This window comes from Rhincodon typus, chromosome 21, assembly GCF_021869965.1.
Source record: "Rhincodon typus isolate 14 chromosome 21, sRhiTyp1.1, whole genome shotgun sequence".
Classification (NCBI taxonomy): Eukaryota; Metazoa; Chordata; class Chondrichthyes; order Orectolobiformes; family Rhincodontidae; genus Rhincodon; species Rhincodon typus.
Window position 1 is genome coordinate 25,566,988 of NC_063352.1, and position 18,969 is coordinate 25,585,956.

The 18,969-nt window shown below is 38.5% G+C and overlaps 1 protein-coding gene across 2 annotated transcripts in view; it reads right to left on the reverse strand.

Moving 5' to 3' along the window:
- The window catches only part of LOC109923361 (rho GTPase-activating protein 17-like), a 110,776-nt gene that overhangs the window by 13,555 nt on the left and 78,252 nt on the right, over positions 1–18,969 (reverse strand). The window contains exons 14-17 of one of the 2 annotated variants that reach the window (XM_048609466.1): positions 11,377–11,490; positions 8,372–8,463; positions 5,557–5,713; positions 1,452–1,679 (exon numbers count right to left, since the gene is read on the reverse strand). In XM_048609466.1, coding sequence (XP_048465423.1) covers positions 1,452–1,679; positions 5,557–5,713; positions 8,372–8,463; positions 11,377–11,490 — 591 coding nt within the window. The remainder of the gene's footprint in view (positions 1–1,451; positions 1,680–5,556; positions 5,714–8,371; positions 8,464–11,376; positions 11,491–18,969) is intronic. The other variant, XM_048609467.1, reaches the window with a different exon arrangement.

The following is an 18,969-nucleotide window of genomic DNA, read 5'->3' on the forward strand; positions in this document are numbered from 1 at the left end:
TGGGAATTGAAAATCTAACTGCACTGCAGGATCAATCTTAAAAAGATCTGCACTGGATTCAAATGATAAAGTTAATCTCAATAACAATTAACTAACTGGATAAACCTCAATTTTCAAGTGAGACATCAGTCAACGCTATTATGCACATATACTCGTGTGGTGTAATGTCTATGAATAGTTTTTCCAACAACTGAACATAACAGATTTGGGTTAGAGATTAAAAAATCCAACAGGGTATCATATTGCAATGGGTTCTTAGGTCATTTGAAGTAACGGTATAGTGAGAGAAATGTATTTCTCGTTAAGAAAGAGAAGATAGATCTAAGATTGAAATTTAACCAACGATTTAAATAAAAAAAATCACAACATAACCTCTATGGAGAATAAGAGAACAAGTAGGAAAGGGCAAACATTTGTTAAATTGATTGAAGATAGTTTCCTAAAGTAGATCTTCAAATAAAGGTATCGTAAAATGTGGAGAAAAAGCAAGGAATTAGAATGAAGAAGTTAAAGCTGAAAATGACATACAAAAATGGCGAAGCAGGTTTGATTAGTCAAATATCTTCATGTTGCTACGATCAGAACAAAGTATTTTAATGCACAAGTCTACAAATCAAAGCATATAAAATATTAAATGTGACACGCAAAATAAATCCAGTAAGGCAAGATGGCAGCACTAGGGGACAGAATCCAAAGGAATTGCAAAGTAAATTTTGATTCAGAATAATAGAATTTTGTAGCATGCCTGAATTAGTTTACAGAAAGAGCTATATATATTTTATTCCATTGCCTAGCCTAGTCTTCATACCCACAGTGTATCATGAATTCTGCTTCCAACACTTTCCGATAAAGGCAATCTCTGTAAATATTCTATACTTTCCTTCCATTTATTTTCGTAATTAACAACTCAGGGATCAATGATTTTTTTTTTCTTTATATTTTCAAATCAGTTTGGATTTTCAACATCTTTCTCACCTACCAACAATGAGGCTCTATGCTGGAATAATCAAAATCTAATTCCAAAACAATCCAAAACTCCATTTACTCAACTGAGGTCATTCAAATCTCAGCCAGGCAACTGAGTATTAGAAAATAAAACTTTGACGGATCAGATAGCATTTTAATCTCTAATGATTCCGTTTTGAAACATTGTCAGGTTTTACTTTGTTGCATCCTGTAATAATTTTAAGAAGCTACCTTCACTCATTGGATGAGATGACAATCAAAAGTGATGATGCATATAAAAACAGAAAATGGAAATTCAACTCCAAACCTGTTCTGTATGTTGCATGAGCGTGAAGTATTTTTTATTGTTGCTGTGGGTGAGGATACATTCTTGTTTGATCTTTTACTGTTGATAGTCTTTCACATTTTATGAACGACAGAAGTTTCCAGATTTCCCTTAACTGCTTCGTTTCCAGTATAACTCTCCATGAGTGGCATTTTCTTACCTGTGTTCATCAGTTTCTTGAGGTTGAAGCTCAGTCACACTAGCAGTAGTAGGAAGAGCAGCAGCTGCTGGGCCAGAGTCAGGGCCCAACCCTGATGGCTGCTGCTCACTAATATGTACAGCCTCAACAGGAGGGGGAGGCGGCTGGACAGTTGGGCATGTGTGCTTCCTGATCAGAGTGCCAGCTCTGCGAGGATTCAATTGAGGTTCAATAACCTTTAGACCCAAGCTACAGAAAAAAGAGAGAGTCAACACAGACCATGCACATTACAGCTAACAAAGTATTCCTAAGACAGGTACAATCAAGCATCAGACAAGAGAAGCATGCACAACACAACCAAACTTGAACTTCCATGACCAAGATGGTCATGATCTAAAGTTGCAAGTGAATTCATGCAGTTCACAGACAGATACTTTAACTTGAGCATGACAACTTCAAACGCAGCACAGATGCAAGCGGATGTTCAGAATTACTGGAGTTTAAATAAGCAACATTTACAGGCTGCTCACAAGAGGAGCTTTTCAGCAGAATGGCATCAACAAGGCAAAAATAAAAGCAACTAAAGATTCAACTATTGGTCCTTAAATAATGGATTATTTGTATCTCTGTTAGAGCATTTACATGTCGTCTGCACATCACTTCCAAGTCAAGCTTGTTGTTTGTTTTTCAGTGGAGCATGCACTAAACTCATCAGCACATTGCATTTACCCTGAGCCATATAGAGGAGTGGCACTCTGCAAAACATTTCAAAGTGGGAAATAGCTCAAATTATTATACCTTGATACCTTCCTCATGCTGCAGGAGGGGAGGTTTTATTTTCAGGGGAAAGGGGTGCAAAGAGGACAGTTAACTGACTATCTTCGTCAAAACAATTTAACAAATCATTTATCAGTAAAATTCAGAGCCGAGAGTAGCTCACTGTGTTGAAAAATTCTCAAGTTTGCATTCAATGGCATCCTCATGACTACCTTGTACAAACAAAGAACAGTGATTGTAGTCAAGGTCTTCACACAATCTTTTTGCAACTTGCAGCGAACACCTTAGCCATAGCAGTACTCTGCCTATGGACCAACTCAACAAAGGGTTGTGACACTGCAAAAGCCACACAATCTACATAAAGGTTCCACTAATGGCAGTCTGAAGTTGCCAAGGTACTTCTCACACATTGAGAAATGTTGATATGAATCAAGGATTCCCATTTTATTACATGCAACTTGTAAACACACAATAAAATATATGTAAACACTTTTCTTCCCAACCTTTAATTTCAATCATTTAATAACTTTTTCGATAAAATGATGTATTTTATAAACACAGGAAGGAGATAAAACTATCTTTGCACAAAATGAGTAAAATATTCCCTGCTTCTGTACAACCTCTATAGATTGTTACGTAGATTTGCAAGTTGAATATATGAAAATAATTCAAAAGCATATAGGAACACTCCAAGGCTGTGATACGATACTACACCAGAACACAAACAGGAACAGTAACAGCTCATATAACCCCTCTAGCCGGTTTCACAATTCGATAAGATCATGATTAATCTTCCACTTAAAATCGACTTTTGCATTCAATTCCCACAGCCCTATATTTGTGGGTTCTTTTAGGTATAAAAAATATCTAGTAATCTTAGTTCAAAACACTTAATCACTGAATAGCCACAGCCTCTGAGGTTTGGAATTCTAACAATTCGCAATCTTCAGAATTAAAATAAAATGCCTTATCCTAAAAAGTCAACTACTTATCCTGAGACTATACCTGCAAGTTCTAAGATCTCCAGCTGGGGAAATAGCCTCTTACCACCTACTCTGCCAAGAAACCTTTCAGTAAGATCACCCATCATCATCTTATCTCTAGGCTGTATAGCACCATTATACCTAATTTCTCCTTCTAAAACAATCTCATCTTTGAAAAGAATTTAGTAAACTTTTGTTGCATTCTCTTGAAGGGTTGCTTATATTATTCCGAATACACTAAGGCCCAAGATTATACACAGTACTCCAGGTGTGGTCTCAAAGTCTTGTAAACTTCCTTACTCTTGTACTTCAACTCCCTTGCAATGAAGATTAATGCACTATTTGTCTTCCTAACTGCTTACCATAACTTCCTGCATTATGTCAAAGAACATAAGGAGTGTATCAGAAAACGGAGTTGAAATCAGCCATTATCACATTGAACTGCAGAGCAGACTTGATGGGCCGTATAGTTTATTCCGGCTATTGTTTCTTGTCTTCTTGTGTCTTGGTTACATGATGTGAATGGCCTCACCTTTCCCTTAAACTCTAAATACTACCTTCTGGTCGACTCACTAAACTATCAAAACTACCAAAATTAGTTTTATGTCCTCAAATCCTTCCAACTTAATTTTTATATCATTAGCAAAATTAGATACGTTATACTTAGCTTCATCAACCAGGTCATTAATATGGATATTAAATAGCTGAATCACAAACACTTAATTATTGCAAAGAAAAATTGCATAGTTCCTTCATGAAAGCCTTTTAGAAACATAGAATCCCTACAGTGTGGAAACAGGCCTTTCGGCCGAAAAAGTCCATAATGACCCTCCAAAGGGCATCACACACAGACACATGCCCCACCCAGTATTTACCCTGGCTAACACATCTAACCTACACATCCCTGGCCACTATGGGCCAATTTAGCATAGCCAATCTACCTAACCTGCACATCTTTGGACTGTGGGAGGAAACCGGAACATCCAGAGGAAACCCACGCAGACACTGGGAGAATGTGCAAACGCCACACAGACAGTTGCCCAAGGGTGGAATAGAGCCCAGGTCCCTATGCTAACCACTGAGTCACCGTGCTGCCCCAAATATACCACAACCACTGCTTTCCTTATGTCCACCCTGGTAGTTACACCCTCAAAAAGTTAATAATTTGTGAAAACCAATTATCCTGGTGATTAGTCTGAATCATTTTATGAATTCTTAAATGCCCTGCTAGCACTTCCTTAACAATGGATCCCAGCAATTTTCTGATAAACTCATCGACCTAAAGTTCATTGTTTGCTCTCTCTAAGTAGAGGGGTTATGTTTCTTACCTTCCAATCCATTGGAACTATTCCAGAAAAAGGAATGATAAAAAATTATAACCACCTTGGTTGGAATTCCAGGATGTAAACCACCAGGAGCAGCAGATTGGTCAGCTTTCAGTCCCATTAATTTCTACAGTTTTTTTTCATTAATTATAATTCTAAGCTCCCCAGTTTCAATAGACCCTTGGTTCATTCCCCTTTGGTAAAGACAGATGGCAGAAATGTTGAACAAATATCTTCTATTTCCTCATCACATGATAATTTCTCCTGTTTGCCTCTAAGGGACCAACATTTATTTCCACCACATTTTTTTTTGCATATCGAGAGGTTTTTATGATTTGCTTTCAGATTTCTTGCTAATTTACACTGATTCCATTCTCTTTTTCTATTAATTTTTCATCATCCTTTCGAGTGTTCCAAAACTCACCCAAATCTCAGGCTTATTGCAATTCTTGGTGATATATTATAAGCCTCTTCTTTTGACCGAATACAATTGATAACCTCTTTAATTAGCCAGGGGTGAATCACACTTTTCATAGTTTTTAATTTCACAATGGAAAGTATACTGAAAATTATGACATACATCTTTACATGTTCACTGATGTCTATCTACAATTTACAATTCAATATGCTGGGCAGTTTGCCCCTTGTAACCTCTAACTGGATTTATTTAAGCTTAACATTCTGTTTTCAGACTTCACTCAAACTCAATGTGAAATTCTATCATAATATTATTACTCTTCCCCAGATGATCCTCTATAATGTGATTGCTAATTAAACCTGCCTCATTACACAAGATAAGATCTGGTTGGTTTCATGATACATTATTCTAGGAAACTCTTGAAAACATCCCATGAACTTATCCTCCAATATACTCTACTTGATTTGATTTAGCAACATTATATGATGAATAAATATCCCATGATTATTACATTGCCTTTGCTTCAGCCTTCACTTATTTCTTGATTAAGACCCTCTCAGTATTGTTATTGTTAAAATGGCTATAAACTACTCAATCATGAGGCTGATCTCTTGTGAACATACCTGTCTTTTTTAGCCATATCTTCAACTGCAGCCACACTTACAGGCCTCTTCCTCTCCAGTGTGCTACTATCACAGTCATTTCCAAACAACGGCAGATTATTAAAGTGATTGGCAGGAGTCATTGGTGTAAACATGCCTGACACATTGAAATCCAAGTCTATTTAAAAACAACAATAAAAAGATCAATATAATTCTTATCAAAAATCAGAATACTGCAGATGCTGAAAATCTGAAATAAAAATCAGAAAATGCTGGAAAAAGAACTCCGTGGACTAGGCAGAAACCATGTAGAGAGGAGAGCCAATACGCCAAGTATGAAACCTATTAAAATATAAGCTTATATGGATGTTTTTATTTCAATAGAACTCTCCTGCAAAGGGGCTTGAAACACAGCAGAACAGTCTTTAAATCAGTTCAAAATATTATGTACCAATTCACAAACTCTGGAAATATTGCCTTGAGATTTTTTTTTTTTAAATCACTCACTCAAAAGAATAAATATGTTTCAATGTGAAACAAGAGGGCTTCCTTTTCATAAATGGGAGAAATCAGCTCATTCCTCCAACTCAACCAGCTGAAAACAAGAACCTTCTCCAAGCTAGTCACCCAGCAGGGTTCTATAGCAAAGCAAGTATATATCATTAGTCATGTGATTTACAGGAAGCCATGCTTAAGAACACATTACCAATGTCCACAGTGAACTTTCAATTACCTAATTTCTTAAAGAAACCACTCCAACTGTTTCCACAGATCATAAAATATTTTCCATAATCCTTCAAAAAATAAATCTCCAAAACAAAATTAAATTTAAAGCATCTTTAGAATAAAAGAAAGAACATATTGTTTAGGGGAGCAATGTATTAATAAGGATAAAAGAGTGGTTAGCTCACAGGAAGCAGAAAGTAGGGATAGATGGGTCCTTTTCAATCTGATAGCTGTAACTCATGGAAAGTCAAAGGGATCAGTGTTATAGCCTCAACTAATTCCAATTTTTATCAATGACTTGAATGAAGTGACAACGTATGGTAGCTAAATTTGCTGATGACACCAAGATAAATGGGAAAGTAATTTATCAAAAGGAGGCAAACATTTGCAAAGAGGTAAGGCAGGTTAAAGGAGCGGGTAAACATTTGGCAGTTGGAGTATAACCTGGAAAAATATGAATTTGACCACTTTGGAAGGGCTAATAGGAAAGCAGAATACTAGTTAAATTGAGATTACAGAACTCAGTGATAGAGGGAAGCGGATATTCTCAGAATGTAAATTTTTTTATGCAGTGTTTAGTCAGGCAAGTGGAATGTTGGCATTTATTACAAAGGAAACATACTATTAAAAATGAAGAAGTTTTCTACATCTATATAGGATCTGTATAATGAAACCGCATCAGGACTGTTATGATCCCAGTTGATGTTAATATTGGACAAGTCAGAGCCTAAACTGAAATTTGGGTTGATACATTGTTCTCTTTGGTTTTAACAAGGTGGTCACTCACCTAAACACAATAAACAGAAGTTAATTAAGTGAACGAACTGAAGAAAAACTAAAATACAACAAACTATTTACACATAACAAATTTAAAATGTCAAAACACATGATAAAATACATTCCTGTTAATCCCAACTGTACCCCTTTACAATATTCATACCAGAAAGGATTCTCTTGTCATATTTATAGGGCGTAATTCAACTGTGGCTTCAATTCTTCCCATCTTGATAATCTAATAATCTCTTCTTGGTGTCTTCATACGATTGAGTTTAGATTTTCTCAGCTTCAAATAATCCCTTGTGAGTTTTAACCTATTTCTTCACAGTTCTAAACTATTTTCCTTCTATAGGAACAACTGTTTTAACACAGTTTTAGCCAAAACTTCTGCAAAACTGCCAAACTGAAACTAAAGGGATTTCTTAATACATGCCTCTTCTAAACAAAGAGAAAATCTCAATTCTGGAATATTATATTTGAAGTCTAATACACAACTGTTTACTTTGTTCAGTCATAAACCTCATCCAATGAAACAAAAACCCTTACTCTCGAGGAAACCTCACCCTCAATCTGTGTTTCATAAGAAATCAGCTGACAACAGGTGTACCTAATAGTTAATCATTGAATGCCATCAGACACACAGACCAAACTCATTGCCACTGCTTCACAATCCAAACCCTAAGATAAATGATGTTGAAATATATAGAAATCAGACACCTGACATCATTACAGTACTGTGCATATATAATTGCACTAGAAGCAGGTCAGAGTGGGTTCATTAGGCCCTCTATCCCAAGAATGAGTCTAACGCATGAAGAAAGGTTGAGCAGACTGGGTCTACGCTTATTGGAATTTCGAAGAATAAGAAATGATCTTGAAACATACAAGGTCCTGGGTGTACTTGACAGATGGACACTGGGAAAATGTATCCTCTTGAGGAGGCTAGAACTAAGGGCCAGTTTTCAAGACGATATCTCCCTTTTAAGATGGAGGTGAGAAATTTTTGGTCACTTGTATATGAAATTCTCTTCCGACAAGGAAGTGAAGGCTGTGTCATTAAATTGATTCAAGCCAAAGTTAGGCAGATTTTTGAGACACAAACAAGTTGAGGATTAAAAGGGGCAAACATAAAACTGCAGCTGGGACTTCAACCAGATAAGCCATGATCGCAATGAATGATGGAGCCAGTTTGAAGGGCCAAATCGCCTCCTTCTGCCCCCAAGTGCTGTGTTTGGATAAACTAATGAATCAGTGCAAAGAAATGGTGGAATGGTTTTGCTGATAACTATATTGCCAAACAAATCAGTACGGAAACACAACAGTAAGTACTTACCATCTGGGAAGAACCAGTCCGCATGTTGGATTATTGGCTCAATGATTGTAACTACATGAACTGAGGTAGCTGCTGCCATGTCTGCAAGTGCTCTTAGAAGGACAAAAACAGATGCAATTTATAAATGTTCAAGTTTGTATAATTTGCTTATGGTGGACATTGCAAAATTGTCAATTACATGATATCTGAACTGCAGCTTTTTAAGACATATTACATTCCTCAGAGGGCACAGAAATAAATATAAACAAAGTGGGATTTGGGAATCTTATCTAAATTTGTACTACAATCAATTTATTTTTAAAATATATTCAGAATTTGCTCCTCCAGTTTTCCATTAAAATAATCAACATGGCTTGATAAGCTGGACTATTAGCTTAATTGGAGCAGCAATTCTACACAGCCAACACAGAAGCACCAACACAACTAAAACGGCTTCAATAAAGCAAATAATCAGAAGTCATGTAGCTGTTCCTACATGCGTGGCTAGGGAGTGCGCATGTGTCTGGTCTGCAGTCATGTGTATATAGGCATCCATTGAGTTCCCATTCCACCAACTACACAAATTAGACTTGTCACTGTGTGCATTCTCTCAGTTACTTGTTTAAATTTGGAAAACAACGGAAGAGGTGTCAGAAAACACTCCCTCAATATAAAATCTAAATAGATTACAAGTTGGTACAGGTAAAAGGGGCTGGTCAAGACTGCCAGTACACACACAAGTGGAAAAAAAGGAAATAAATCCCTATTTGCCTTTGAGAAGCTTGTTGTGACTGTCTTTGCGAACTGCTTCACGTAGTGCAGAATTTTGACCAAGTGACAAAGAAGGAACACTGAAACAATGAAATAATTTCAAGCCAGGATGATGTGTGACTTGGACAGGAACTTCCAGTTCGCAATGTTCCCATGAGCCATATCTGATCTTATTCTTCTAAGAGGTGGAGGTTGCAGCTTTAGCAAATACTTTTGAAGGAGACATGGTGGGTCGCCGCAGTCCATCTTGCAAATGATACAGACTGCTGTCACAGTGCATCAGTTATGGAGAAAATAAAAGGTTTAAGAAGGTTGATGGGGGTTAATTTGCTCTGGATGCTTTAGAGCTTCAAGTGTCACTGGAACGGCACTAATCCAGGTAAGAGATAATTTCATCATACTCTTGAATTGTGCCTTATAGACATGTTTATGAGAGTCAGGAGTTGAGTTACTTGCTATGGAATTCTCAGCTTGGACAGTCATGCATTCGGTTTCTGGTCAATGGTAACCTCGGGAACATTGCTAACAAGTGATTCAATGATGGCAATGCAATTAAATGTCAAGGAAGAGGTGGTTAGACTTTCTCCTATCGGATTGGTCATTGCTTGGCACATACATGGTGCAAATGTTTCTTACTACTCGTGAACCTAAACCTGAATGCTGCACAAGTCTTGTTGCAGCCTGCTTCAGAAGCTGAGCAGTTATGAATGCAACTGAACACTGTACAAACATCAAAACATACATCCCAACTTGTAACTTTATGTTTGAGGGTAGGAGAGGTTAAGGTGAATGGCCCTAGGATATTGTCTTGACTTGGTTGCCCTGCAACCATTTCCTAGGGCTAAGCTGATTGGTCTCTAAAAACCATATCAGGGTACGATTGATGAATGCAGCTAGTGGAGATTCCCTGATTTCCACCAATTTCAATTTTACTAAGGCACCTTGCTGCTACATTCCAAGTATTGCTGTATTGCAACAACCCTCTTCCCTCTGCTGGAATTCAGTTCATTTTTCCAGGTTGCAACAAGATCTGGAGCTGATTTCATCCCAACATAGCCCAACTGAGTATCAATGGTCACCGACGAGTATGTTCCATTTGACAGCATTGTCGATGACACCCTTACCATTTGCCTGATAATTCAGAGTAGACTGAAGGAGCGGCATTTGCTAGATGGGATTAGTCCTGCTTTCTGAAAACATATTATCCATGGCAATGTTTCACATTCTTGTGTAAATGCCAAATGTTGTAGCTATTCCAGAACAGCTTGGCTAACAGCATGATTAGTTCTGGAACACAAATCTTCGAGACTACAACTGGGATGTTGTCCGAGTCCTGAGCCTTTGTTGCAATCAGTGCCCTCAGCTACTACTTAAATTTCTCATTGAGTAAAAAAAAAACAGGAAGACAAGCATCTGTCATGTTGAAGGCCTCAGGAGATAGCAGAGTTTATAGCAGTCATGGTGTCAACACAGCACTGCCAGCTGAAGATAGTTTGAAATATTTCAGCTACGTGTCCTCTGCACTGATGGGTTGGATGTGTGGATGTGGATATTCACACATGCATCTTCTCCCGTCAGTATTTAACTGTCCATCACCATCCAATATGGCTCAACTGTAGAGTTCTAATCCAACTGTTTGGTTGTGGGACATTTAGCACTGTCTCAACCCCAACTATTTTTCAGTGACCTTTATTATTAGATAGGATCGATACTTTTGTAGCTTCTACAATCAAATACTCTCCAAGCTCACACGACTTGGGTAAGGTATCAGAAATCAATGTCTGGGAAACAGTATGTCAGCAAGAAGTCAGCCTGTTGAGGAGAGAATTTTGGTATATGGAAGAAGGAAAAAACAAAAAAAAAAATCACATTTTATTGGAAAGCACAAAGTAACTGCTGCAAAACTAAATTTAAACATATAATCCCTTATGATTATTCACAGCCTATTATTCATTTATGGTATGTTGTACTTTGAGATTGTAAACATTGATCATACATTCATGGTGTGGTGGGACAACATAACTAAAGGAGTTCAAGTCTGGAATGGAAGAAAGGGAATGTGATTGAAACCAAATTTTAAAATAAAAACTACATACAATCCAGGGTAACACTAAATAATTAATAACATATCGAGATCAATCAATATACATTAAGCTTGGTTCCATCAAGATACCAACTCTGCATTTTTCATTAAGCCACATAAAAACATTATTACAAAAAATATGGGCAGCCAGTGCATGACAGCAAGCTCTTACCCTTCATTCTTAGCCCACAGTAGATTGGGCCCCAACACAATTGCAATGTTGCTAGGAGTCATTTTGTTGACGTCACTATGTTGCGCAAGCTTTGCGAGAAATTTTATAAGATACCTGTTAACAGAAGACAACAATTCAGCCTCACCTCTGAAAACATTGTCATTTAATGAATGCTCAATTTGATAAAGACTGATTTGTCACTTATAAAAGAACATAGGATTTGGACTCCATCATTCATTATGATCATGACTGATCTGGTTGAAGTCCCAAAACCACTTTCCTGTTCACCAGACTAAAAAAGACATGTATGTGAAGAAGAATAGAAGGCAAATTGTGGTAGGCAATTTGATAGTTAATGTAACAGACAGGTGTTTCTGTGGTTGTAGACATAGTGCCAGGATAGTATATTACCTCCCAAGTAAAAGGTCAAGGATGTCTCAGTGTGGCTGCTGGACATTGTTTTAGTGGGGAGAGGGTAAAAAGCCAGAGGTCATGACTGACACTTGCATCGATGGTGTAAGTGGGAGAGGGATAAAGGTCATGAAAGTTGTACTTAGGACACAAGGCAAAAGACTGAAAAACAGGACCTCTAAGGCAGTAATTTCAGGATTATTCAAGAGTACGATGTATTGGTGAGAATAGCAATAGTAAGACTGCGTGAATGAACACATGAAACAATGCTGCATGGGAAGACTTTAGATTTCTGGGGCATTGGGGCAGCATGGTGGCTCAGTGGTTAGCACTGCTGTCTCACAGCACCAGGGACCTGGGTTTGATTCCACCCTTGGGCAACTGTCTACGTGGAGTTTGCACATTCTCCCCATGTCTGCGTGGGTTTCCTCCAGGTGCTCCAGTTTCCTCCCACAGTCCAAAGATGTGCAGGTTAGGTGAATTGGCCATGCTAAATTGCCCATAATGTTCAGGGATGTGTAGGTTAGGTCCATTAGCCATGGAAAATGCAGGGTTACAGGGAAAGCTTAGGAGAATGGTTCTGGGTGGGATACTCTTCAGAGGGTCGGTGTGGACTTGTTGGGCCGAATGGCCCGTTTCCACACTGTAGGGATTCTATGATTCTGGGGCAGGTGGGACCTGCATAATGAAATAATGTTACACTTTAGTCGGATGGGAATAATATCCTCACAGGGTGATCTGCTACTTCTGTTAGGGAGGGTTTAAAACTGCTTGTCAGAAGAGTGGGAAACTAAGAGGAAATTCTAAAAGAATTAAAATAAAGCTAGCTGCAGGAAGCAGAGAAATTGCAAGTAAAAATTGAAAACAGCACAAATAAACACCAGAATCAATCAGGGTCAAGTTAAAGAGTCAGAATCAAAAGCACTGTATCTAAATGCATTCAGTATTTGCAATGATAGGTTTGAGATACATTTGAGGAGCAATATGTTGAGGAACCAACTAGGGCACAGGCTTTTTTAGGTTTAGTACAATGCAATGATAAAGGGCTAATTAATAATCTTGTCATAAAAGTAAAAGAACCTTTAGGAACACTGACTACAGTATGATAGAATTTTCCATTAATTTTGAAGATGATATGGTTTAATCTGAAACCAGGGTCTTAAATCTAAACAAGATCAATTATAAAGTTATGGTGGCAGATCGGCAAAAAATACATTAACAGGTTTGACGGTGAATAAGTAATAACTAGTATTTAAAGAATTAATGCTTGGTTTTCAAAAGCAATTTACATTCCTTTAACGGCAAAAATATCCAACAGGAAAAGGGAATGTTCCATGGTTAACTGAGAAGTCAAAGATAGCATCAGATCAAAGGAGGCAGCTTGCAGAATTGACAAAAATTGTAAAACCTAACTGGGAAAATTTTTAGAGGTCAGCAATGAAGGACAAAGAAATTGATAAAGAATCAGAGAATAGAATATGAATGTCCAACTGTAATAACAAAAGCAGATAAAGCTTCTACTGATATGTATAAAGGAAGAGATAAGCAATGACAAATGTGGGTGCAATACAGGCAAAGACAAGAGAATTTCTAATGGGAAGGGGAAGTGGCAGCAAAGCTAAATAAGCACTTTGCGTCTTATGTACATGAAAGGAAGACACAAGAAGTCTCCATGTAATAATTAAGGTCCAAGCGTCTAGACAGCATACACAACTGAATGAAATCTGTAGTACTAAACCTGAGTATTGCTGAGAAGTAAATGGGCAGTTTATCAAGGCTTTCCTTCTTACACAGTATGATATTTCACATGAATACCAAAAAAAGAGGAAAACCAATCCCAATCTCACCTAAGCATGCCAAAAGAACTTCAAATCTGTTGGACAACTGCAGAGTCTGAGGCTCAGCATTCATATCCTCTGGGTTCTCCTACCTGCCTCCACAGTAGCCACACTGCCCTGTTACTGACATCTGATCAAAATCAGCAGACCATATCCCAAGCGAAGGAACTGCCTCCTGATACACCATTGAGGTAATACTGCCCCATCCCTTGCACGATGCAGAATAGGGCAGCTTGGCCTCCAGCTTTCTGAGCCAAAGCTTCTTGAGCTGCAAATGCTTACTGGAGAGGTGTTTGTCCCAGATCACACTGGCATCCACTGGAAGCCACATGCTACATCCATGACACATGCTAGCTTTAATGGGTTTTAATTAATTGCTTAATTATATTTTTTTCCTTCATCGTATGTTGACTAGTTTTATGTACAACCTAGTTTTCTGTTATTTTCTATTGCCGCTTTGTTTTAAGATGTTTCTATTTGGTCTTAAAATCTGACCAATCTTCTGGCCTATTACTACACTGCATATTTGTCGTGTTCCTTCATTTGATACTATCTTTAATTTTGTTACTTAGCCACCGATGATGCATCCTTCTCAGAGTTTTCTTCTCACTGGGATAGATTTTTACTGAGAGTTACAGACTCTACCGCCACATTTCTACTGTGCTACCTTGTAACTAGCTTCCCAATTCACCTGTGCTCATAGACTCCTAATAATCTGAATTAAGGTTTAAAACAATTCTCCCAGACCCACACTTCTTCCCCTTAAAGTGAACAAAAATTCTATCATGCTATATCATCACTGTCACCTAGAGCTTCCTTTACATAAGGGTTACTAATTAACTCTTGTTTCATTGTTCACTAACAAGTCTAGAATCGTCAGCTCTCGATGGCTCTACAACATAGTGCTCTGGAGAAGTGCCCTAAATATACTAAATGAACTCATTTCCCAGGCTACCTTTGACAATTGGAGTCAGCCAATCAACATCAAAAGTCACCTATGATTTTGGAGGTACCTTTCTTACATACCTTTGTCCTACAATGTAACTACTAGAAAAAGAAGGGCAGGACCTGTAAATTACTTCCACAAGTAACCTTTTTCCTTTCCAATTTCTTGTCTCTACTCAAACTGGTTGGCTATTTTTCTCTTGAGGCAGGGTGGAAGGGAGGCGATGGCCTATAGGTAATATTGCTGGACTGTTAATCCAGAGACCCAGATAACATTTTGGGGACCCTGGTTTGAATCCCACCATGGCAGATGGTGGAATTTGAATTCAGTAAAATATATGGAATTAACAATCTAATTATGACCATGAATCCATTGATGATTGTCAGAAAAACCCATCTGGTTCACTGATATCCTTTAGGGAAGGAAACTGCCATCCTTACCTGGTCTGGCCTACATGTGACTCCAGACACACAGCAATGCGGTTGACTCTGAACTGCCCTCTGGGCAATTAAGGATGGGCAATAAACGCTGCCAAGCCAGAGATGCCGTCATCCCGTTAATGAATAAAAGGTCATCTGTCACTACTGTACTCATTACACCTTTTAGTAACAAAGCTGTCCCACCATCTTTTTCCTAACTTCCTACATTTCAACTTAATTTCCTTATAGTCATTTTTATCATGCCCATTTTAAAGATACGCTTAACTTCACAACTCTTCACATACTTCTCACTGCCTTGTAAAAGCGTGCTCACCTAAAAAAAAAGTTGTACAGCAACTGAATTCAAGTATTTGCATATACTGACCATTTCTGAACACTTTGGAGTGTACGGTAAAACAGAGTAAAGTCAGCGTGGTTTCTTCAAGGGAAAGTCATGCCTGACAAATCTGTCAGAATTCTTTGAGGTGGTAACGAGCAGGTTAGACCAAGGACAGCCAATGGATATTACCTACCTGGACTTCCAAAAGGCCTCTGACAAGGTGCCACACAGGAGGCTGCTGAATAAGATAAGGGCCCATGGTGTTAGACACAAGGTACTAGCATGGATAGAAGATTGGCTGTCTAGCCCAAAGCAGAGAGTGGGGATATAAGGGTCCTTCTCAGGATGGTAGCCAGTAACTAGTGGTGCTCCACAGGGGTCAGTGTTGGGACCACAACTTTTCACTTTATACATTAATGATCTAGATGAAGGAACTGAGGGAATTCTGGCTACATTTCCCAATGATTCAAAGTTAGGTGGAGGGACAGGTAATACTGAGGATTTAGACAGGTTAGGAGAGTAGGCAAAGAAGTAGCAGATGGAATACAATGTAGGAAAGTGTGAAATCATACACTTTGGTAGAAAGAGTAGAGACATGGACTATTTTCTAAATGGGGATAAAATTCAGAAATCTGAAGTGCAAAGGGACTTGGGAGTCCTAGTCCAGGATTCTCTTAAGGTAAACTTGCAGGTTGAGTCAGGGGTTAGGAAGGCAAATTCAATGTTGGCATTTATTTCAAGAGGACTAGAATATAAAAGCAGGGATGCACTACTGAGGTTTTATAAGGGTCTGTTCATTCCACATTTAGAGTATGGAGAGCAATTTTGAGCCCCATACCTCAGGATAGATGTACTGGCCCTGCAATGGGTCCAGAGGAGGTTCATGAGAATGGTCCCAGGAATGAAAAGCTTAACATATGAGGAACGTTTGAGGCCTCTGGGTCTATACTCGATGGAGTTTAGAAGGATGAAGAGGCATCTAATTGAAACTTACAGAATACTGAATGGTCTGGATCCAGTAGACCTTTGGAAGGTGTTTCCTTGGCAGGACAGACTAGGACATGAGGGCAGAGCCTTAGAGTAAAGGGAAGACCCTTTAATATGGAGATGAGGAGAAAATTCTTCAGCCAGAGAGCAGTGAATCTATGGAATTCACTGCCAAAGAAGGCTGTGGATGCCAGGTCATTAAGTATATTTAAGACAGAGACTGATAGGTTCTTGATTGTCAAGGGAATCAAAGGTTATGGAGAGAAAGCAGGAGAATGGGGTTGAGAAACTTATCAGCCACAACTGAATGGGGGAGCAGACCCGATGGGCTGAATGGCCTAATTTCTGCTCTTATGTCTTATGGGTCTTGTAGTCATTCTCAAGCAAAGCACCAACCAAGGTAGAACAAGGGAGTCAACTTAAATTCAATTAAATGCTGTCAAAAACATACCGAATGGAATGACAAAGGGGTTATGCTCAATTATTTCCATTGAAATTAATTGGGGAGCAGATTGGCTACACAATGTTATTCCCATACAAACAAAAAAAGTGAAAGGGAAGTAGTTACCACGGCAAGGGTGAGCTCCAAATGATATACTTGTCCATCAAAATTAATGCCATTAAGAACTGTAGTAATACTGCTAAGTCAATCATCCATACCATTCCAGAGAAATGGACTTATGAGACATGAGTCAGGAGTGAAATGCCTCCTCAACATAGAAAAATGCTTAACGTGAGGCTGCCATAAACAGCATTTTACCCAATGGGAAGCAGTCACCACCCTAAAACAGAACACTGTGCCCAACCAGCAATTGTTGCTGAACAGGCACAAAGATGACACAGAATACACTACAAGGGATCTTTAATCAAAGGAGGTGCAATACTTACAAGGTAACCAAAATGAAATGCATTACTTCACAGATATTAAAACATCAGAAAAGAAAATATACTTCTGTTACAATCCAAGGTGATGCAGTTACGGATAAGTTAGATCCTAGAGAGTGATCCCTGGCTTATTAGGCAATAAGAAGCTTTACTGATTTCGGTCTTCCAAAAATATGCAGGCTAGGTGGATTAGCCGTGCTAAATTGTCCATAGTGTTCAGGGATGTGTAGATTAGGTGGGTTATGGGAGATGGGTCTGGGTGGGATGCTGCGAGGGTCGGTGTGGACTTGTTGGGACGAAGGGCCTGTTTCCACACTCTAGGGATTCTATGATGATCTATGATGATGATTTACCATGGTGGTCAGTCATTGATCTTAATATATATATATATCAGAAACATAGATTCAACAGCTTTACCTTCAACAATCACGTTACAGATACTCAAATCTCAGGGATGGGTGACCCATTACCACTTTGAAACACATTGTACAGCTGGCATGACTGCAATTCACTTCTTTTTGGCAAATTTCACTCCATGTTATTTTCTTTCGTTCATGTCTCTTCCCAAGACCCTCGAACGAGCCACTAAGGTAGCTTACTTACCCCTTAACACATGTTCCTTAAACTCATGTCTTAAAAACCATTCACAACTCCTCAGATACTGAAGCAGTTCATGTTCAAATGCAACAAGATCTGGACAATATCCAAGCTTGGGCTGACAAGTGGCAAGTAACATTCGCACCACAAAAATGCCAGGCTATGGCCATCACGAATTAGAGACAATCTAACCACCACCCCTTGGCATTCAATGGTGTTACCATCACTGAATCCCCCACCATCAACATCCTGGAGGTTATCATTGACAAGAAACGCAACTGGACTCATCACATAAATGCTGGCCAGCCAGCGATGCCCATGTCCCACAAATGAATAAGAAAAACACATCATTCCTTCACTTTAGAACCCAAGCTCTTACATAAAAATATTATATTAAGAACCTTCAACAAACCTCAAAATCAAAACTCTCCCAAATTCATTCTCCTCCACTGTTGTGGAAGACTGACTTGCTAATTTTACCATACTTCTGTATCATTTATTTTAATGAACAATATAACCTAGGACTCAACTCAGCCTTTTCCATAGAACCACTTACTCTTGCCTTTTCATTTCAATAGGAATGGCATGGGGAGGGAAACTTGCTCTTGCCCAATTCATTTCTGTGAAAATAATTATGAAAATAAATCCTTCATCATTCCGTCACAGAGTCATACAGCACGGAAACAGACCCTTTGGTCTAACCAGTCCATGCCAAATGTAATCCCAAACTAAACTGGCCCCAATCCCTCCAAGCCTTTCCTATTCATGTATGTATCCAAATGTCTTTTAAATGTTGTAATTGCACCCACATCCACCACTTCCTCAGCAAGTTCATTCCACACATGAAACACGCTGTGCGTAAAACATTTGCACCTCATGCCTTTAAATTTCTTTCCTCTCACCTTAAAAATGTGCCCCTTAGTCTTAAAATTCCCCATCCTAAGGGGAAGACAATTCCCATTAACTCTGTCTATAACCCTTATTAGTTTTGATTCTGACAATATTAAGTTGAAATTAAGTTGATTACTGACAATGGAGTGTGTGATTGAAGGCACATACAGGCCAGACCAGTCTGAGTAGCAGGTTCTCTTCCCTGCAAGACATTTGTCTATAAATTGGGATTTTGCACAATGATAGTTTCCATGTCTATGGACTAGATTTTTAGAGTTA